The following is a 22,583-nucleotide window of genomic DNA, read 5'->3' as shown; positions in this document are numbered from 1 at the left end:
TGTCATGCCTGAAAGTATAGACAAAACAGAAGAAGAAAAGGACAAATCTGCATTCTAAGTCCAGATCAGTTTTCAATCCATGAAATCATGCAGACCCCCATAATCCAAAAATAATTTCAAGCAAAGGAGAGGAAGAAGGGGGGGGGGAATAATTTCAAGCAAAGGAGAGGAAGAAGGGGGGGGGGGGGGGGGAATAATTTCAAGCAAAGGAGAGGAAGAAGGGGGGGGGGGGGGGGGGAATGAAATAATTTCAAGCAAAGGAGAGGAAGAAGAAGGGGGGGGGGGGGAATAATTTCAAGCAAAGGAGAGGAAGAAGGGGGGGGGGGGGGGAATAACTTCAAGCAAAGGAGAGGAAGAAGGGGGGGGGGGGGGGGAATAATTTCAAGCAAAGGAGAGGAAGAAGGGGGGGGGGGGGAATAATTTCAAGCAAAGGAGAGGAAGAAGGGGGGGGGGATAATTTCAAGCAAAGGAGAGGAAGAAGGGGGGGGGGGGGGGGGGAATGAAATAATTTCAAGCAAAGGAGAGGAAGAAGGGGGGGGGGGGGGGGAATAATTTCAAGCAAAGGAGAGGAAGAAGGGGGGGGGGATAACTTCAAGCAAAGGAGAGGAAGAAGGGGGGGGGGGGAATAATTTCAAGCAAAGGAGAGGAAGAAGGGGGGGGGGGGGGAATAATTTCAAGCAAAGGAGAGGAAGAAGGGGGGGGGGGGAATAACTTCAAGCAAAGGAGAGGAAGAAGGGGGGGGGGAATAATTTCAAGCAAAGGAGAGGAAGAAGGGGGGGGGAGGGGCGCAATGTTAGTCTTTATTTTTTTCGTGGAAACAGGCAGAAAAAGAAGGCAAATATTTGACTGGATGGATGTCAATCCTTGTGACAATCTCAAATGTCCCAAAATAACTACGTATATGACAACAATGTGGCTGTGATTGTCATGCCGTACATATTGCACAATGTTGTTGAAGTTGTCCATTGTGACAGAAACATAAAAATTACTTTTAATCTAATTATAAATGCTTGCGTACATATTGCACAATTTTGTGGAAGTTGTCCATTGTGACATAAATATAAAAGTGATTGCTTTTAATCTAATTATAAATGCTTGCGTCTCGTTCAAGCAAGAGTTATTATCACTTCAAGCAAGAGTTATTTCCAACAAAATGATGTAATGGCCTGCCATTCAAAATACATATGAACCTGAAAAAGAGCTAAAATAAAGGAAACACTCGCAGTGAGATCATTTGCAGCTTTTGTAACCATGGGTGCAAAATGTCACATAACACAATTGCTATCAAACTCCAACCTACTTTTGAGTTCTTGTGCGGGAGTTGGGTGGGATGAGACAAAACAACTCAATGAATTCAAGAACTATTACTGAGTATTGTGGATACAGTGACAATAAAAAATGTGTGGAAATAACTCCGTCTGGTTTGTATGGGTTGTGAAAGAGTGAATACCCTTGCTTTTAGTGGGACAAACAAATTCTTTATTTCTTTATTTGGTGTTTGACGTCGTTTTCAACCACGAAGGTTATATCGCGATGGGGAAAGGGGGGGGGAAGATGGGATAGAGCCACTTGTCAATTGTTTCTTGTTCACAAAAGCACTAATCAAAAAATTGCTCCAGTGGCTTGCAACGTAGTACAATATATGACCTTACTGGGAGAACGCAAGTTTCCAGTACAAAGGACTTAACATTTCTTACATACTGCTTGACTAAAATCTTTACAAACATTGACTATATTCTATACAAGAAACACTTAACAAGGGTAAAAGGAGAAACAGAATCCGTTAGTCGCCTCTTACGACATGCTGGGGAGCATCGGGACAAACAAATCACACATGCTCCTTGTCTACGTGTTTCAGACACACCCCTCGCTAGTCACTGGCCTGTGGATTGTTTGTCTCACTAAAAGCAAGGGTATTCACTCTTTCACAACCCATTCAAACTCGACAGAGTTATTTCCCAAATTCGTCTATTCACAACGGGACCCAGTGCTCAGAACGGATAGAGTTTAATTTACCAGTCAACAGACAGAAGCTTCCTGGAACACAATGCAAGTTTCCAATGTATCTTTCTGAGGGGATTTAATTCTTTCACAGGTCCAGTTTCTTTAAATTTCCCCCCATCCTTCCTTCCCACATAATCTCTTTATACCCAGCACAACGGTCATAATCGAGCCTCTTTGCTCTCCGGACTTATCTGATCCAAGTAAATAAAACAAACTCCTTTTCAACACTAATTTAATACTGACAACATCATGATCAAGACAACAGAGTGGCACCTCTCGAGATCTTGAACCAGGAAACAAAGGGAAGTAACCGCACTAAGTACAGACAACAACAGGACATGACAGTTGTGTAGAACCTGTCTCCTGGCACCTGAGAGAATAAGAAGCATTGACATGAAAGCACAACCTTCGTCCTCAAATGTCTTTGCATGACTTCACTGCAAAACGCACCTTCATGAATCTGCTAATATATAAAGCATACATGCTCTTTAGTCAGGCCTAAAGACACATTTCTGTTTTGTAAAGACAGATGATCAAGTATTTGTTCTCTTTGTAATGCTTCACTACAGATCCAAATATCACATTTGTTCATATGTCTCATTTCTTCTTCATCTTCTGCGTTTATGGGCTAAAACTCCCACGTACACATGTTTTTTGCACGAGTGTGTTTTTACATGTATGACCGCTTTTACCCCACCATTCAGGCAGCCATACGTTGCTTTCAGGGGAAGTATGTCACACTATCGTAATCGAATGCAGGTTTTGTTTAAACCAATGCACATTCACAAACTTACGAGTCGACCCTCCTATCATACCTCTCCCTCCTCGATAAGCAGCAAGACACCAATGTCAGTCAACTGCACGGAATGAATGTCAAGGTCAGAGAAGCTCTGAAAGTCGTGCGCTGGAGTGCGCCTGTGCCAGTCTCTCGAGGTGCGTTCAGAGTAAGCTGCCGCCCCTGACTGAGCAGCTTCTGCGTCATCGTCGCTGCCACTGTCTTCGCTTTCTCTTCGATTGTAGAGGTCGCTGGGTTGAATTTCATCCTGGCAAGCGTCCGTTGTGTCATCTAATCTATTCTGCCTAGTGTCATCACCATCTCCATCATTCGTGTCTTTACTCCATCTATCATCACTGTCGTCATCGGCAGTGATCTCGTTAGTGTCCTCAGCCCCCCTGGAACCGTCATCACCACAGTCATCACCCTTCCCATCAACAGCGTCTTTTTCATCACAACCATTCTGCCCGTTGTTCATCACAGCCTTTGTTCTCATGCCGTCGTCGGCGCCATCGTCTCTGTTTTCATCACCATCATCATCAACTTCGCCCTTCTCTCCAGCGCTCCTGTTCTGTTTGACGAGTTTGAAACTCCTTGGAGCTAGCGTCTCCCCGTCAGAAGCTGTCTGAATGACGGCGGAAACGTGAGAGTTCATTTCTTGATCGTCCGCCCCTGAGACGTCGCCCGTAACCACAGGGCTGTTTCTACTGCTGCCGCCTTTCACGCCATCTATACTCAGCGTGTTGAAGCCATCCATGAAAGAGTTGTTGACCTTGAAGAAGGGGTCGTTCTCGTTACGGGGCTTGAAGATGTCCTCCGTCTCGTCAAAGTTCTCTCTCTCCTCATCCTCCTCCCCCTTGACCCTGGACGCAGGGTTGCCCGCCCCGCTAGCACTGTCGCTCAGGTCGCTAAGTTTCGAAGGGTGGTGACCCGAACTTGACCCCTGTTGCTTGGTGACGTCCCCGTTGGCGGCGGCGACGGAGGAGGGTGTCTGGCTGGGGGTGACGCTGCTGCCGTTGAGCGAGATCTGTGACAGCACGGTGCCCTCGGGGGTGGTGAGGGTGGGGGTGGTGCTGGTGTCCCCTTCCCTGAAACAGGTGTCACCTTGGTCAACCAACACTTGGTAACATTCTTTCATCCTGATACTAATTAACCTAGCAATATGAACATTTAAAGAAGTTCACCATAAAATAAAAACACCAAACAATTTGCATTAATATTTCAAGAAAAGTTATCTCAGGGATAAGCATTAAAATGTATTCTGCAAAGTCCTAACTAATATCAACAGCAACATTTCCCAAAACAAAAAAAATCAAAAAGCATTCAGGTTTACTTTCTAAATATATAACGACTACGTCACTATTTGCACAGAATTTCTTTCAGTAATAAGCACCATGAAGAATTACTTTGCTAATTTAATAACCTGGGTTTTTTATTTCAGTGGCAGACTCTGCCCAACAAAAATGCAACTTCAGTGCAAGGAAAGGAAGAGATTTCTTAATTGAAATGCTTTTTAAAACAATCCTTATCAGTATTTGCTCAGTATCAAAATCAACATATCAATTAATAGCCATGTACCCCAGGTATAATACAGCACAAGGAGATTAATACGGCTGTCCTCATTTGAACCCGAAGTCGACTTCGCAAAGTCTTTTGACCAAAAACTCAGACAAAGCTTCGTGTAGCCAGCTTCTTGAAGTAGGCTTTGTAAAGTTAACTTTGTCCAATAGATTTGAGGCTGGGATATACTCACAGCCTAACACCAAGTTTATGGAACAAGGTTTGTTGGTTCTTCAGGGTTTGCCTCAAGTCCAGGGTCGGCACATTCAACTGGAAACGCAACTGAAACGGACGAGATCCAATGAGTACACAGCAGTATTCATATTATCATAGGTACATGTGAGCTCACTAATTTCTGCCTTTGCATTTTCTGAGCAACCTACCGCAGCCAGCTTTGATTTCACACAAAAGTGCCTGAACATACCAAAGATCTATGGCAATTTCTGTTTGTAAATGTTCTGAGCAAACTACTACAGAAAGCTTTTACCAATAAAGTGCCTGAAAAGTACCACAGCCCTCATTAGGGTCAGACATATGTTTTTTTGCTTATACAATTTACTTTAGTACAGTAATAACAAATTATCTTATCCTATTTTACTTTATCATTTCTTTAATACTCAGTAAACACCATGCTGTATTCTTTATTCGTTACCATTTCCACTTAAATGCAGCTTATTTTGTCTCAAAAAAAGTGCCTCCTTTTGGAAAACTTGGAAGTAAAAGCCAGCAGAAGACCTGCAAAGTTCAATACATAACAGTAAAAAGCACACACACACACACACACAAACAGACACACACAATTTTATGCACACACACACACACACACACACACAGTGACACGTGTACACACACACACAAGCAAACACAAACACTCCACACAACCCCCTCTCCTTAACCCGACCACCCCCCCCCAGCCCCACCCACCCTCCAACAATACCTGACTGATGTTCTTGTTGAGGAGAAAGACGCCGTAGTTGAAGTGGTACTTGTCCTTGCCCTTGGAGTACAGGGGGAACTCGCGGTCCTTGTCGGCCAGCTTGGAGTGAACCTGGTCGTAGATGACAGACTTGGAGCCGCGGTTCTCCATCGGGTGGCGCAACGGCAAACCCAGGATCTGCGACATCTTGACCGTCAGGTGACAGCTGTAGCCCAGCCCCACAGCGATCATGGCTTCATCTTGACCTGAGACACAGTGATTATATAATCTCAAGAAGTTACAATCAAAAAAGGTAGGATTTTTGGGAATATTTAATTACATGTATTATAGACAAAATGAAACATCCGCGTACTTGTCTATGTCTATGCAGTGGACAGACAAACAATAATGAGACGATCAAACAAAAAGGAACTTCATTAGCAGGCTACCTGTTTTGGATAAATCTCATGATTTATATCTAGCACTACCCTTTTCACAGCAAAGCAGATCCTTAATGCTTATGAAGTGTACATTTTCACTGAAACTTAACAAAAATAATTAAGAATAGCACTGGAGATAATTTATGCTTAGCCTGACCCCAAACTTCCTAGTTTCTTGTATATATGCATCATGCACAGCTAAAACCCAGTTCTAAAGGTGACAATAAGGCAAAAATGCTCCTGAGCAATATATAAAATTCTCCAACTCGACTAATAAAACACATCACAAAGCCATCTGCAACATGAAATGTAACTGATAGGACAGGCAAACCAAGCCACACTAGCTGGCTGCTGTTCATATAACAGCTGGACACAGCATTTCATATACTAGGGTTCTCTTCTTAGGCTTTGTAATAAAGTTCAGAGTTCTGAATTCTGAGCTCTCTCTTGCACGTTTCTCCTTGCAGATTAATTAGTCTCCTCCATATGGCAAGGGCCTACATGTAAAAGATCAAATCAAACCAAGCCCCCCCCCCCTCTTTAATCTCCTTCTCTAAGTCTCTCTTTCTCTCTCGCGCACACTTTTTCTCTTGCAGATTACAAATGGTCTTCTCCGTAAGGCAAGGGCCTACATGTACAAGATCAAACCGTCCCCCCCCCTCTCTCTCTCTCTCTCTGAGCTTCTCTCTTTCTGTCTGTCCATCTCTCTTTCTCCATCAAGGTCAGCAGAAACTTACCATGAAACTCCTCTGCGTGAGGCAGACGTACACCATTTATGAAATATTTGCTGCCATCCTGGAACAAATGAAATTTTACATGCTGTTTATTTCCATTCAATTTACAGGTAAAAACAGCAATATTTTCAACTTCAAAACTAACAGACATTGTCTGAAATACTTTGACCAAAACTGAAAGCCAGGATGTTTCTAAAAGAGTTTCAAGTGGTGTTTTTTTTAAATTCTTTATTTGTTTATTTGTTTGTTTGTTTGTTTCAAGGGCAGAATTATAAGAGAAAGCTCAGCCTTAAATCTTCATCTTTGTTAACAAAGTTCAGTTGGGTTCGATTCAAAACTCAATGAAATATAGAAATAAAACAACTAAAAACATTAATGATGTTAGCAAACATTTTCCCTGAACACAAAAACCAGTAAAAATGATTCCTTTAGGTTTGTGTCCAAAGCAGAAGAAAGGTCTCATTAACCCTTTCGCTGCCTGTAGGATGTCTACTGATGTCATGAGTATTAACTTGCTTTAATGGGCAACAATCCGTATAAAATAAGGGCACATCGTAAGTTATCAATTCAGGTAAATAAAGCCAACGCATTGTGCACATATAGTTACTGGCAGCAATTTAATAATAATCTAAACAACAAAATGACTGTGGGTGAGATGAACAAAGTTAAAAAACAAAAGAGATCTGTAATCATCAATACAAGTACAGTTCAAACACACACACATGCAAAATCAAATGTACAGCTCCACTGACTTTGTGTGTGTGTGTGCTGTCCTTGTATTGGTGAGTTCAGATTTCTTTTGTTTTCAACTAAGTTAATCATAATAATAATAATAGTAATAATAATGCGGATATTCTTCTTCTTCTGCGTTCGTGGGCTGAAACTCCAACGTACACTCGTGTTTTTTTGCACGAGTGGAATTTTATGTGTATGACCGTTTTTACCCCGCCATTAAGGCAGCCATACGCCGCTGTCGGAGGAATGCGGATATTTATATGGTGCAAATCCTGATACGGTTCTAAGTGCCCCAATCATTGTGTGCAAAAGCCATGCAATCAAGAACACAGAAACCAGTTACAATATTTCCTTTACGTCTGTGTCCAAAGAAGAAGGAAGGTCTCTTTAATCATTGTGTACACTCTTCAAAAAAAGTTAAGGATCGGTTGAAAAAACGGATCTAATTATAAAAAATTGCCAAAAAATTAAACATTGACATAATAATTAAAAGATTAATGTGTTTGAATTAACAAATGAACAATGAGTCTTGACCTAGAATTTTGTTTGGCAGGCAGAGTTATTTCCCTTTGTGGGACTTCTCAAAAGCTTCTGCATTTTGGAAGAAAAAGGGTGTTTTTTATAGCCTCATGAAATTTGCGGAACGCATGCCAGGGCAAAAGGTTGTGATGCACGTGCTACAACAGGGTCCTGGCTATGAACATCGCTCACCAGCTTGTGTTTAAAGGTTGACACGCTGACACAATTATGCACAGTAGCAACATGCCCCCACGAAGAAAACTGAGCGATTTCGATAGAGGAAGGCCAATAGGATGGCTACAAGACAGTGTTGCTGCCAGGCAAGTGGCCCAGAGGCTTGCAGTGGCTCCCTCTGTCATCATCAGACTAAAACAGAGATTCCAAGCAACTGGAAGAGTGCAGGAGCGACAACGTTCTGGTCGGCCCAGAGTCACCACACAAAGAGAGGATCGCTTCATTCAGAGGCAGGCCATGCAACAAAGAATGGCTACGGCAAACAACATTAGGCAACGCCTATAAGCTACCACTAACACTGTTGTTAGTGGTCAGACGATCCGAAACCGCTTACACAACTTTGGCTTGCGTGCAAGGTGTCCAGTCCGAGGAACAACCCTGACTGCTAATCACCGAGCCTGGTGCACTCAACATGTGAGGTGGCAACGTCAGCAGTGGGCTCAGGTGTTGTTTACAGATGAGTACCGCTTTTGCTTGGAACCTGCTGATGGTCGCATCCGAGTGTGGAGGTGTCGCGGAGAGCGCTTCGCAGAAGGCGCTGTTCTGGAACGACAGCGTTTTGGCGGAGGCTCTGTGATGGTCTGGGGAGGGATCAGCACACGTCTAAGGACACCTCTGTACCATGTAGTGGGCAACTTGACCGGTGTCCGCTACCAGAATGAGATCCTGCAACCCCTGGTCGTTCCAGCCCTCCAAGCGATCGGCCCTCGTGCGATTCTTCAGGATGACAATGCACCTCCCCATCGCTCTGCAGCTGTAAACACCTTCATCCAGCAGGCCAGGGTCAACAGGATGCTGTGGCCAGCCAACAGCCCGGACTTGAACCCCATAGAGCGCATGTGGAACGAGCTTTGTCGTCGGGTACAGCAACATCACCCTCCTCCTGCCAATCTGGGTCAACTGCTGCAATGGCTCCAGCAGGAGTGGAATGGAGTTCCCAGAGCATTCATATGCAACCTGATCCACTCCATGCGCCAACGATGTGTTCAATGCCTGGCACACAACGGAGGGCACACGCGTTATTGACACTGATTCACATTGTTGTGAATTCCATTTTCGAGGGTTGTCACGTTTGACACACTCTAGCTAAATTGTCGCTGCCGCGTTCGATCTTTGCTTTGTTTGTCATTACTCCTTGGTTGTTCAATTATATAATTTTAAAAAAATGAAAGAATTCGGTCTTGTCTGTTTTGTAAGGCGTGCTTGTAAAAAAGTGATCCTTAACTTTTTTTGAAGAGTGTACATAAGCCAATCAGTGCATGACTTACTTCCGTGATGGGGTAGATGTAGTTGAAGAGTTCACTCAGCATCTGTCGTCGTCGCAAGTTGAGCAGGGCATTCTCCTTCACTAGATGTTCTCTGCAAGCCACAAGCACGCACTCATCAGACATGTATCTTCCAACCAAGACATTTCTCATATTTCTGGTACATTGTATTTTATCCTTGACATCTCGTAACTGAAATCAGCAACCAGTCATAACTTCTGGTTGGTATTATGTAGGACAGATTTCTTCTTGTGATTTTTATTGTAATACAGTCGAACCACCTACCCTGGCGACCACATTTCAATAACGACCACCTGCCCTGGCAACCACATTTCAATAACGACCACCTGCCCTGGCAACCACATTTCAATAACGACCACCTACCCTGGCGACCACATTTCAATAACGACCACCTGCCCATAACAACCATCCCAAAGGATACCCAAGTTTTTTCTTCTTCAATACAATTCACCTTTTCATAGTGACCACCTGTCTGTAAAGATCAGTCTGTCTTGGGTGGTCGCTATAAACAGGTTCAACTGTGACTTGATTTGACAGATTAGCGTGACAAAGAGACTAAATTTTGCCAAGAACCAAGAGTTTTACACGTGCAAAGGAGTATAATATTACTGCAGGTAACATCCAGGCCTCCTACCTTTTTGTGATGTACTCTCGTTTATCTTCTTGTAATATCTGCTTCAGATCCTCTGACGACTTTGTGTCCCTCTTCAGCGTTTCAACTGCAATCAGAAATGAAGTATACCCATTTTAAACACAATATAAAATCATGAAAGGACAGCAGGACAGGTACGCAGCAGATGTATACCCTGTACATGACGGTCAGACTGCAGCTTCTACTCGGTACAACAACAATACCTGCTATTCAGACTTGGTCGTGTGACAGACGTTTTCTTCCACATGAGATTACGTTGATTGTCTAACAAAGCCGTCAGGCTGAGTTAGACATCAGCTAATCGAGTGTGGAAGAAAACTCTGTCACACGACCAAGTCGGAATAGCATTTATGTCTCACAGTTTCAACAGAGGAGAGAACAAACACGTTTTGCGTACTCAAGCTTGACAAACCTAAACACAGGAGCAGCCATTGTGGAGAGATCTACTTTTTGACGGAAGTGAACGAACAACTATGAATGACGTCTCGGTATATGTGAACGACATCACAGTCATCGTCACAGTCTGTATCTTTTGAAGCATCGCATTCTTCATGACGTCTTTCTGTGTCTGCATCCGCGAAATGTTTGTTCTTTTCGGGGTCTTTGTCATCTATGTTCAGAGCTCTGTCCTTCTAGTTTCAGACTAACAGGCCTCCTGAGCGAGCCACTTTCCAAGGGCAGCTAAATTCGCGTATGGAAACAGTACTGTCGTCTGGGATGCCGTTTTCAGTATTCTCAGCGTTGAAGAATTTGTAACGAGAAGAAACGATAACAGCAGGAGAAATAAAAGTCGTGTGTGCATTTTTGGGCTTTTGGAGGAACGATTTCGAGTTTGAATCCGTTCTTGCACATGCTCCAAATGTAACATACAATCTTGCACACCTTTGCTTTAGTAGTGGCAAAGAAGGAAAGTGTGTGACATTAAAATTTAACAACACACACAGAGAACATCTTCCACAAAACCGCATTACACCTACGGTAGTACCTGTGATGAAAAGACACCCTTGGGACGAGTGTCCCTCCGTTGCAGGCGGCCTTTATTAACGGCAGGTACAAAGGTTGGTCAAGACAACAGACAAAGGGACAGCAGAAGGTGTCCTATTACCTCTCACATCACAGGTACCACAGTATCTATATTGATATGTGCGTGATTGCACTGTAAATAATGTTATGTTATTGTGGGGTTTTTCCCCAATGATTGTGCAGCTCTTTGAGCAGGGTTTAACCCTGGATACACGTGCTTTATAAATATTATGCATAATTATTATCAACATCTGTACGTCGGTGCACTGAAAACCAAGCTGACCTTTAGCAGTGTTAGCGTCTCGCAGCGCCTGCAGCCGTTCCTGGGTGTGCTGCATGTGTGTTGTGCGACGCAGCAAGTCTTGGCGGAACAGACCCACGGTCATGTGAAGCTCTTCCCGCTCCTCGTACTGGAAAGGCACAGGCAAAGAATAACAAATATATTTTTCAGTGGAGAACTTGAGATCTACACAAATCTGAGAAAATCTTGTCTTAAAACAAAAGGAAGTCTCAAAATGGTTGTAAATTAACAACAGTTATGAAAAGAAAATCCTTCTTCTTCTTCTGCATTCGTGGGCTGAAACTCCCACGTACACTCGTGTTTTTTGCACGAGTGGAATTTTACGTGTATGACCGTTTTTTACCCCACCATTTAGGCAGCCATACGCCGTTTTCGGAGGAAAAAAAAAAAAATTCTTGAAAAGCAAGGTCTTAAAAAGGAGGAAGTCTTAAATTAGGCGGGTGGGGGGGCTGGGTCGGTCTTAAAAGGGGGTTCCTATTGTACCAATAGACTGAAGATAAAAAAAAAGGGGGGGTCCAGCAAATGACAGCTTAACCAACTCACCCTTTGCGCATTCTCTTGAGATGCTAGCAACTTGTCTTCTATCTGCCGGCGATACCTGCGAGCATGGGTCTGCATCTGCTTGATGGCTCGTAACACTGTCTGGATTCTGTTAAGGGTATAATAAATGTGGTCAATAAAGTGAAAGCAAGAGGAGAACCTACAATATTCAGCCATATCCATCGTGCCAGAGTGAAATAGAGCTGGCTGAGGCTGAATATTATTTAGCCATGCGAGAGAGTGCGAAGGTGTGAGTACATGTGCATGTGTGAATGTGTGTGTTTCGGCGTGATGTGCTTTCAAATACATGTATCTCGGTTTTGATTTAAATAATAATAAAAACTCAGGCCAAAACAACAAAAAGTCACTACGTGTATCTGCATTACCCTTTTTACAACAGGAAAGTGGAAAGAAATCCACATGTGCATGAAGTGACTGTCTTCATTTAATTGACAAACAAACAGCTGATTCAGCTATCTTGCACAGATGTAGAGTTAATGCCAACAAAGCTCAGTTGGTAGAGCACTGGACTTGTGATCGGAAGGTCGCAGGTTTGATTTCGGGCGGGGACGGACACAGGTCACCTTTATGTACAGACCCCGAGACCGAAGCCATGTCCCACCCCCGTGTCACCACAATGGCACGTAAAAGACCTTGGTCATTCTGCCATAAGTGCAGGTGGCTGAACACACCTAAACACGCAGACACCTGGGTAGCGCGACTCCGTTGCTGCTAGCTTTCCACTGGGAGGAAGCGACCCAAATTTCCCAGTGATGTGACAATAAAGTAATGAAAATGAACAAAAAATGAACTCACCGACTGAGGGAACTGGTGGTGTAGGAATTTCTCACAGTGCCTTTCTCCACCTTCACCACCGCAGGTAACAAAGAGCACGGAAGATCCAGATCTGCTACCTGTGAATACAGATTACAATTATTGTAGTCTTTGTAACTGCAGTTAACACTTTAAAGGAACACTCCTTTTATTAAAAACAGTTCAGGTTACCATTCTTAGCAGAACTGACCTTTTTTTGACCAGGTTTTTGACCCATGTTTGTTTTTTAAGTATTTTTTCTAAATGTTAAATCTTTCTAAGCAGAACCGATCTTTTTTTTTAACAAGGTTTTTGACTTTTTAAGTTGTTTTTAAATATCAAATCTTTCTAAGCAGAACTGACCTTTTTTTTACCAATGTTTGTTTAATAAGTTAAAAAACAAAAAAAATCTTTCAATTCAGAACTGACCTTTTTGACCATGTTTTTGACCCATGTTTGTTCTTTAACCCCTTCACTGCCCACCCCATATGTAATACGTGGTCATTTTCGGTTTGTTCTACGCCCATAAACGTATCTCATACGTAGGATTTGTGTCAACAACATTTCAGGACATTTCTGAAAACTAAATGGGAGGTAACCACTGTCCAAGTACTTGTAGGGGTTCTAAACACAGTTCTTTCCCATAGACCGTTCGGATATTGCTGTTATACTGTGGCAGTGAAGGGGTTAAAGTTCTTGTTTTGTTTAACTCATTCGCTGCGCGTCGGAACTGGAATTCCGACACCTGTGTTTAGCGTTGGCTGCGTGCCGGCACTTGAGTTCCGACGGATATCACGAATTTTTAACGGTGTAAACGGTCCTGCTTACCAAGGGAAACAACCCCTGCAATGAACTTCTATCTGTCTACAGTGGTACCATTCACTGTAAACAGTTCCTTCCCTTAAGGCCAGCTTCCAAGGTGAAAAACGACAAAAAACGTGTTCAAATCTTTCTGCCATAGCATTTCAGAAACACTGCTGATCTTTACCATTTTTGGTTCATATATTCTTCAAGTGTGTCTGAGCGCTCAGACATAATTCAGTTAAGTGTAATAGAAAGTTTTGATGTCTAAAAAAAAAAATATATTAAATATAAAAAAACACCATGACGAAAATGTATGATAATCATTTCCCAAATAACTCTTAATGCAAGACAGATACAGACATGAAATTTTGCACACTTACCACAAATTGAGCACTAAACAGTGTGCTATTTTTACAAGAGTGTATTTTGCAGAATTTAATTTTTTTTGATATTCTGAAATTATGACTTTTATGTGACTCTCATAGGGATGTTTACATGTGCTCTAATGTTCCAATAAAATAGCAAAATGTGCCTTTGTTATCAATCATGCAGCACACAAAATTTTATTTGATTTCATTAAATAGTTTTTGAGATGTGTGGGAAATAGTGACGGTATGTGTGTAAAACGCGTTTTAGAGAAAAACGAGTTTAAAGTTTAAGATAACTTTAATATGACTGTTGTGCATGAGTCAGATGAGAATGCCTATTTTTTTTTTCCAATATACACTTTGGGGCAAAAGAAATGCTCACCTTATCTACTCATGGGCCCCAGCAAGGTAAAATTCCCCCCCGATTCTCATTTTGTCCTACTGTCTCATATATGCGCGGATCTTCCTGGCAAACTTTGCGGCGTCAGATGCTTGAATCTGTGCTCCTCTGACACAATTTCTGTCAATTAGCTGGAAACACAGTCTTGCCCATTTGCCTACATCCAGTCCAAGTTTTTCAAACACAGCAAAGCGTCCACATTCTCCATCATTGAAAACAATGGGGGCATCATTTACAGCCAGTCGAATCCTCTTCTTGCCGACAAAGATGGTCTTGGGGCGGCACCGCTGCCATATCACATTGTGAAATGACTCATTTGTATTTTGTGAGCCACCATGTAGACACTTTCTAAGCAGAGAATCCTGTGACAGAGTTGTAGACACTTTCTAAGCAGAGAATCCTGTGACAGAGTTTCAAACACTGGCTGGATGGCATCAGTCACATAATCAGGAAGAGCATTCTTGTCTGGGTCTCCTTTGCCTGTTTCTTCAGTCGCCTGTGACGCCACATAGCCCAGATATCCTGCCTCATCTGGTTAATGTTTCCAACATTGTTCCTTATAGCAGTTCCATAGTGACCCTGCATGTTCAAAATTGCCTTTTTAGTCAAACCCCCCCCCCCCCCCCCCCCCCCTTTCACTGTTTTGCCATTGCTTGTTCTCATTTACAGTCTGGGCAGAGAAAAGAATAAACAAACTGTACCAACAGTTTACAATCAATCAAACGAAATCCAGTCAGATCACTGTCACTGTCAAACTCCATTTCTTCTTCTTCTTCTTTCAATTTTGACTCGGACGCAGTCAACTTAGGCTTGCTTTCCTCAGCCGTAGGCTCAGACGAGGTGGAGGGGGTAGCGTGCACATCGCCACCTTCAGCTTCGCTGTCACTGCTTCTCGCTGCCGATGTGGGCTCAGTTTGCTGCTGATAAGTCCCTCTTCTGCCAGTCGGGTTCCCAGTCCGACTCTTCTTCTTGTAGGTCTTCCTTTTCTTCGTCATTCTGGTGTTTACAAATTGTTTCCCCTTCGAAACACGTGTTTTGTTTACAGTTGCTGTGAACGGAAGTGAAAAAACAAAACATGGCACAGCAGAAAGGCTTTGCCAAGCACGGTTTGAAAGCTGCTCTCTGATTGGCTGAAACCAGACCCCTCTGTTCTTTGGCATGCTTAACATCGACCAATGAAAATACGTCTTTCTAACGAGTTCGGCTGTCAAATCAAGCTTGTAGATTTGGTTTCGCTGAGCACAGTGGTCTTTGAATGAATCGTCTGCTACATTCCAAACCGAAGAAATGTACTTTCAAAGTTTATGAATATTTAATGAGCTGCCACAAGGCATTTTTTGACACACCCCTGATGCACATTTAATTAAAATAAAAATATTTAGGTTGTTTTTTGCCGCAAAATTATTGCATAGCGTGATAGTTGAGTGGTTTATGTACTTAACACAGCAAACAACCCAAATAACCAAAAATGTTAAAAAAATGTTATTTTCACCTTGGAAGCTGGCCTTAAATTGTTGGGATTATTAAAAATTTGTTGACGGTGTGCGACCCACGTGTTTTGACTTTTCCAAGATGGCGGATCGTTCTGCTGAGACGTAGTAACTTGAAAAGAGTGCTAGAAAGTGTTATTCAGTACGGTTCTGATCTTGACCTCAGTGATGATGATAGTGGAGATGATATTTTAGATTCTGGTGACGATTTTGTGCCAATGGACGATCATTTGGGTGATGATTCGGGCAATGCAAGTGTCGATCATGACATTGTGTATGATGAACCCATGACGTAGAAAGTTTTTTTGTTTTGCTTCAAATTGGATATTTTGCGTGGATATGAAGACAACAAAAGGTATGTACTTTCAAATGTTTCATATATTTTCTAAAAGAGTAAGTTTCAAACTTTGCAAAAACATAAGGTATGTAAGGTTATCTTGTGTTGTTGATTTTTAATATTTTTTTCAAAATGGCTCTAAATCGCGCGTTGGCAGGGAACACAGGGGAAATTTAGCTGCGCAGCGAATGAGTTAAACAAAAATCAAATCGTTCTAATCAGAACTGACCTTCTTGACCATGTTTTTGACCCGTGTTTGTTCCTTGTTGACGAAGACAAACTCCTTGTCCAGCATGCCGAATATGACAGTGTTGGGGTTGTGCTTGACCAAGACCTGCTGCAACTGTAAGATCATATCAACATTACATAAGTTATATTGTTTAGCAAAAGAAACTTCTTGATATCTCACATAAGGCCACCAAAAAACGAGTAATTTTAAAGTCTGCAAATTCAAGTTTTGAAACTGTATTTTTAAATGATTTTTTTTTTTTTTTTGTATGAAAGGGGAAAAAAAAGGTTACTGTCAGGAGGTAGACAGGGTTGGTCAGAGAATCGGAAACATGGAATTATTGTTCTTGGCCAAACTTATTGGGAAACTAATTCCCACACATGACTTTTTCAGGGAAATGTTCAATAAGATAATCTTCGATCAAATCAAGAAAAAAGCTAACTAATACTGCTTGTTTCCCACGCACGCACTCACACACACACAAACAACTTTTGCCATTACAAAGACCCACAGTTATACAAACGCAAGTCAACGGTTTCAAGCAATGATTACCTTATCCCCCAGAAAGTGCAGACCAGTGAGGTGAATCTCCATCAAAACACACACACACACGCACAAGTACACACACACTCACGCACACACACACACACTGACTTCTGCCAAGACCCACACATATACAAACGTAAGTCAACGGCTTCAAGCGACGATTACCTTATCGCCCAGAAAGTGCAGGCCAGTCAGGTGAATCTCCATCACAATCAAGAGACGAAAATTGTCTTGATGTCCCACCCACACTCGAAAAACAAAAACTGAGCAAGCGTCAAGGAAACATTTCACAGTAATAAGGCAGACATATCATTAGAGACATTTTCTGAATACTTTTCCGGATATATTTTCAACATACTTGTCCACACTGTTTGGTGCTCAATAAATAAAATCTGATTTGAACAAGATCTGAAAGTATAAAACAAATTCTTATTCTTAATAAAAAATTGTGTCTATAAAAATGTTAAAGCAGAGAAACAAGAAGAGCAAACGCTCGATCGAGTCACTTTCGCAGTTCTGAATATTATATGAGGCATCAGATGGACAGGAAGAAATTGCTATTCACAACACAATGAGTCACGTTCACATAAAATTTGAGCCCGGTCACTTTTATAGTTTCCGAGAAAAGCCCAACGTTAAGTTGTGTGTTGCCGAACAGAAAAGGCTAGTTATCTCCCTTGTTTTTCTGATAACGTTCGTAAAAGGCTACAGATGTAAATACTTTGATGTAAAGAATAATCCTACAAAGTTTCAATCACATCCGATGAACTTTGTCAAAGATATAAAATGTCTAATTTTTCCTTTGACGCTGACCTGTGACCTTGAAAAAGGTCAAAGGTCAACGAAACCATCGTTAAAGTGTAGAGGTCATTGGAGGTCACGACTAAACAAAATATGAGCCCGATCGCTTTGATAGTTTCCGAGAAAAGTCCAATGTTAAGGTGGTGTCTACGGACGGCCGGCCGGACGGCCGGCCGGCCGGACAGACCAACACTGACCGATTACATAGAGTCACTTTTTCTCAAGTGACTCAAAAATAGTTTATAAAGGATACATTTTGCTGCAAGATCAATCTTGTCTTCAAAGCGACTGACATCGAAACTCTGCCATGATGGATTCTGAAATAAAACAATCAATATCAATCAATATGAAGCTTATATCGCGCGTATTCCGTGGGTACAGTTCTAAGCGCAGGGATTTTTTTTTTCCCCAAAATAAGCACATCCATAGTCAAACATTAGAGTCCTTCAATGAAAAATGACTTTCAGTTGCTGTGAAAAAGAATACCCTCAGTTCAGTACATGTAATCAACTTCAAGGTTTACGCTAATATGTCACTAAGATTTTTTTTTTCAAAATGTTGAGAAAACACAAGAAGGTAACACAAACCTTAAAAATATTTCTATCATTACAGTTAATCTAACTTGACTATAGGTACACACAAATTCCGAATATTGGAAAAAAATGTCGGTTTATGTTTTTAGGAGAATACATGTAGTAATAATTATCTTGGTAATCTACTTACTGTTGATCCAGTGATTTTCTCGCTTTCGTAGAATGCTGCAAAAGCAAAAAATAAATTAATTAATTAAGAACGCAACAATATTCAATCGTTTCATTGCCATTTTTGGATTAAAAAGTAAAATGGCATACTTTTTCTGAGTACATGTGACTTCCAATTTCAACAAACAGAAGTTCTGTTTGCTGAGAGAAAAAAAAAGTAATAGAATTGGCCAATTGACCAATTTGTCTTCTGTCACCTTTTAAATTTAAATAAGCGTAAAATATGTCTACCTCCTGAAATCAATACATTCTTTTACGTCTTCATGCATGATTCACCATAGAAAATCTAGATTACATTTTTTTTTTAAAGTGTAAAGTGGGCTTGATTTAGGTCGAGTGACATGAGATGACAAAACAAATATCAAGATAGCAGGTCAAATATAATATATAAGGTTTTTTCCACTTTTCATCGGCAGGTAAGGCTGTCAAGCCGGAGAAAAATGCATGAAGTTAATTATGATGTTTTGAGTATAGCGGCCTGAGTGTCTCAGGTGTGTTTCACTTTCAGAAGTAGTGAGGCAGTAGTTGCACATAACATGAGCGTCTAAGCAAATGCCAGTCAGCACGTCTACAACACACCCTATTCCAATGTGGGACGAGTGCCCCCTGGTCAGCCATGATCCGTCGTAGCTTACACTGATGTCAAGAACATCATCATCAGACAGTGTCATTCCATTACATGTATGCGCTGCTTTTATCTGTCTGACCTGACGGACAGCCTCACTGAATACTTTCTCCTCCAGTACATCAAGTCGTTGATAGAGTTTATCAGCTTTCTTCTGGAAGGTTTTGTGATGCATGCCTGCCAAATCTAAACTTTCACAAAATTTGTTAAATTGTTGAGCACCTAGCCCACATACCAAGGACGAATAAACAGCTTGCCTGTTGAGACCATAATCTGTTTGACCGCTTTTTTTGGAAGCAAGGTATCCAGCGGTACCTGGAACAACTTCCTCACACGTTGAACTAGAGACATGCACGTACACTGCAAGGCCGTGTCCCTGTTTTGAGTCTGGGCATAGTGACAGCGATGGCTGTTTACATTGTGGACAACAAAGTTTGTTTACAATACCATCAAAGGTTTCCAAATCAACAAGACATCTCCTTGTTTGGGAAGCCTCTGGACCTGGCGCTTTTGACGCGGTGGCTGCTGTGTATGTGTTCGTCTTGAATTGTGTTCGCGTCAAGCCGCCAAGAACACACTCTCCTGACGCCGAATTTGATCTGCATGCCACAGCGGTCGATCCAGTTTTTGTGCGCTTTGTCACCGATTGTGTTTTAGTTGTTCTCTTGTCTCTGCAACTCTTCAGTTGTTGTCTTCTCGTACGCTTGCCTTTATTCTGTGTTTTTCGGAGCGTTGATCTTTTCACACGAGCCATTTTTCTAAGCCAACTCAGTCGAAAACTAAACGTGGTGAGCAGACGACTTTTAAAACGCGAAAAGCCACGCGAGCCTATCTGACCAATCGTGGTCAGGGATTTACGTCATACCACCTTATATGGAAAGTGTCTGTGGTTTGCTTGTTTGAAAAATAGGGGGGTTCCCGCAGGAGAATCCATATTTAACCAAAAATAACCGCCGAATGACACAGGGGAGAGAACTGCTGTTCAAACGGTATATGACGTTCCCGCGTTAGGCGAGCAGAAATGTCTGTTATCAAGGGTTGAAAATACTAATTTTTATCGAAACAGTGAATAAAAAGACGGAAAAATTCGCCGGGTTGGTGCAATGAAATATATTTTTAGAGACTTTGATGAATTTGTATAGTGTAATCATATGCATGTCATGAAAGTAGACGGATTGAAAAGTGCAAAACTGCCAACAACTCAAAATGGCTGTGTAAGTCCCATCACTCTAAATTCAGTGGCGCACTTCGCCTTAAACGGAAGCCAATCAAAATCATAGTGATATCGTCGGAAAGCTTAATCTTTCCTCTTTATGTCTTTAGTAGCGGATTGTTGCTAATTGTAATGGCTTATCTCCGCGAGCGGAGTTTTCCCGGTTGGGGTCAAAACAACACAGCGAAAACGTCAGAAAAGCACAACTTTGCAACCATTTTCACACGCGTATTTCAAATGTTAGATTTTGAATCTAATACTTCATTTTTGTTTTAAAGTAACTATGAAGAATCAATTATCATCTTGGTGTATTCTTTTTACATTTAGTCAAGTTTTGACTAAATGTTTTAACGTAGAGGGGGAATCGAGACGAGGGTCGTGGTGTATGTGTGTGTGTCTGTCTGTCTGTCTGTGCGTGTGTGTGTGTAGAGCGATTCAGAGAAAACTACTGGACCGATCTTTATGAAATTTGACATGAGAGTTCCTGGGAATGATATCCCCGGACTTTTTTTCTTTTTTTCGATAAATACCTTTGATGACGTCATATCCGGCTTTTTGTAAAAGTTGAGGCGGCACTGTCACACCCTCATTTTTCAATCAAATTGATTGAATATTTGGCCAAGCAATCTTTGACAAAGGCCGGACTTCGGTATTGCATTTCAGCTTGGTGGCTTAAAAATTAATTAATGACTTTGGTCATTAAAAATCTGAAAATTGTAAAAAAAAATTTTGTTTTTAAAACAATCCAAATTTATGTTCATCTTATTTTTCATCATTTTCTGATTCCAAAAACATATAAATATGTTATATTTGGATTAAAAACAAGCTCTGAAAATTAAAAATATAAAAATTATTATTAAAATATAATTTCTGAAATCGATTTAAAAACAATTTCATCTTATTCCTTGTGGGTTCCTGATTCCAAAAACATATAGATGTGATATGTTTGGATTAAAAACACGCTCAGAAAGTTAAAAAGAATAGAGATAAAGAAAAGCGTGCTATCCTTCTCAGCGCAACTACTACCCCGCTCTTCTCGTCAATTTCACTGCCTTTGCATCGAGCGGTGGACTGACGATGCTACGAGTATACGCTCTTGCTGTAAAAATGCAGTGAGTTCAGTTTCATTCTGTTAGTTCGACAGCTTGACTAAATGTTGTAATTTCGCCTTACGCGACTTGTTATTCATTTCATCTCATTCCGGCAAGTTTGAACAAGTTAAAAACCAGTGAAAAATCACACTCGGCGTCACTTTTCGCCACCCGCGAAGAGCACTTTGGAATACTTAATTATAGCTGTCTTGATCTGTGCAGTACAATGTTATATTTTGGTAAACAATATAAATAACGTATAACATTGTCACTTACAAACCAGTCAGTGAGTCACTATTTAAAATGAGTGCATGGTCCTTTTTACAAATTTTAGCAATAACCTAATTCAATTTCAAATGACAGGAATTTTGGAACAGATGAAAAACATCCATACTTACATTTTTTTAAAGCTATTTGCTTTGAATGACTAAATAATAAATAAGTGACCACAAAAAGTACTACTACTAGGCAATTATGTAACAATTTTGTTACAGGACACACTGCACTGTACTAATCAAGGTTATTTATTGCACTTACAGGTCGATCTGCATTGTTATCAGTATCACAGATGTGCGGTGTGTTTGTATAATTGTTTTTTTGTTCATTATTTGTTTGTTTGTTGTCGTTTTTCCTTACCCTGTGTATGAACATCTGCATGCAGTGTGAAGTAACACTGCAAACGACTGATGTGTTCACCCCACTGCCCTCCGCTGTGCAGGTTGCGGACAGAAATACTTCGCAAATGACGCAGCCTTTTCTGCAATCAAATGAGAGCGATTGTAGGTCAACAGGCGCACAGTAAGGACTGCAACACGTACTGCTGATAGCACACACAAACATAAACAAAGTGCGCTAGCAAAAATAAAGAATGAGAAACAAACATTTCGCTTAATGATTGAGAAGAAAAGGGATAAATGTTATGTGATTGTGCCTGTGCGCATACATGATACACACACATGCACACACACTCACACCTACACTCTCTCACTCAATTCAAACATTTATTTCAATTTAAAAAGGTAACAGATTGAGGCCAGCCACACACACACACATTTATTTCACTTTGATACGCTACTAGGTTAACGCTTGACTTCTTTCACAAAAACTAATAGTAATGCGTAACTCGTGCAATCATAGGGGGACTATGCTGTCTGCTTCAGAAACTGAAATCTGGAATTTCCACTTTCATTCAAAAAATCCATACCTGTTGTGTTTGTAGATTAAATGGGTTACGAACGCTCACAAACTCTCCGGGGCTGGCCGTTGAAAGTGCCATTGTTTTCGTTTGTTCGGTAGCTCTACTAAAAAGGACAAAACGGCTTGTTCAGCTGTTTTGACTGTCACATCACAACTTTGCGGCCATGTTTACGCCCCAGTTGATCACGT

The 22,583-nt window shown here is 41.4% G+C and overlaps 1 protein-coding gene across 1 annotated transcript; it reads right to left on the bottom strand.

Moving 5' to 3' along the window:
* Positions 1–743: 743 nt before the first annotated feature.
* LOC138945360 (UV radiation resistance-associated protein-like) lies at positions 744–22,567 on the bottom strand. The gene is made up of 15 exons (XM_070316789.1): positions 22,402–22,567; positions 21,834–21,954; positions 18,231–18,265; positions 17,761–17,824; positions 16,872–16,969; positions 16,161–16,274; positions 12,536–12,633; positions 11,723–11,828; positions 11,162–11,288; positions 9,838–9,922; positions 9,186–9,276; positions 6,433–6,490; positions 5,277–5,521; positions 4,533–4,621; positions 744–3,867 (listed from the first exon to the last, which is right to left on the bottom strand). The coding sequence occupies exons 1-15, from the start codon at positions 22,471–22,473 to the stop codon at positions 2,814–2,816; spliced, it is 2,457 nt and encodes an 818-aa protein (XP_070172890.1). The 5' UTR covers positions 22,474–22,567; the 3' UTR covers positions 744–2,813.
* Between the last annotated feature and the right edge of the window lie 16 nt (positions 22,568–22,583).

Source organism: Littorina saxatilis, linkage group LG13, assembly GCF_037325665.1.
Source record: "Littorina saxatilis isolate snail1 linkage group LG13, US_GU_Lsax_2.0, whole genome shotgun sequence".
NCBI lineage: Eukaryota > Metazoa > Mollusca > Gastropoda > Littorinimorpha > Littorinidae > Littorina > Littorina saxatilis.
The sequence above is the reverse complement of the archived record's forward strand: the minus strand, read 5'-3'. Positions and strand labels throughout refer to the sequence as shown.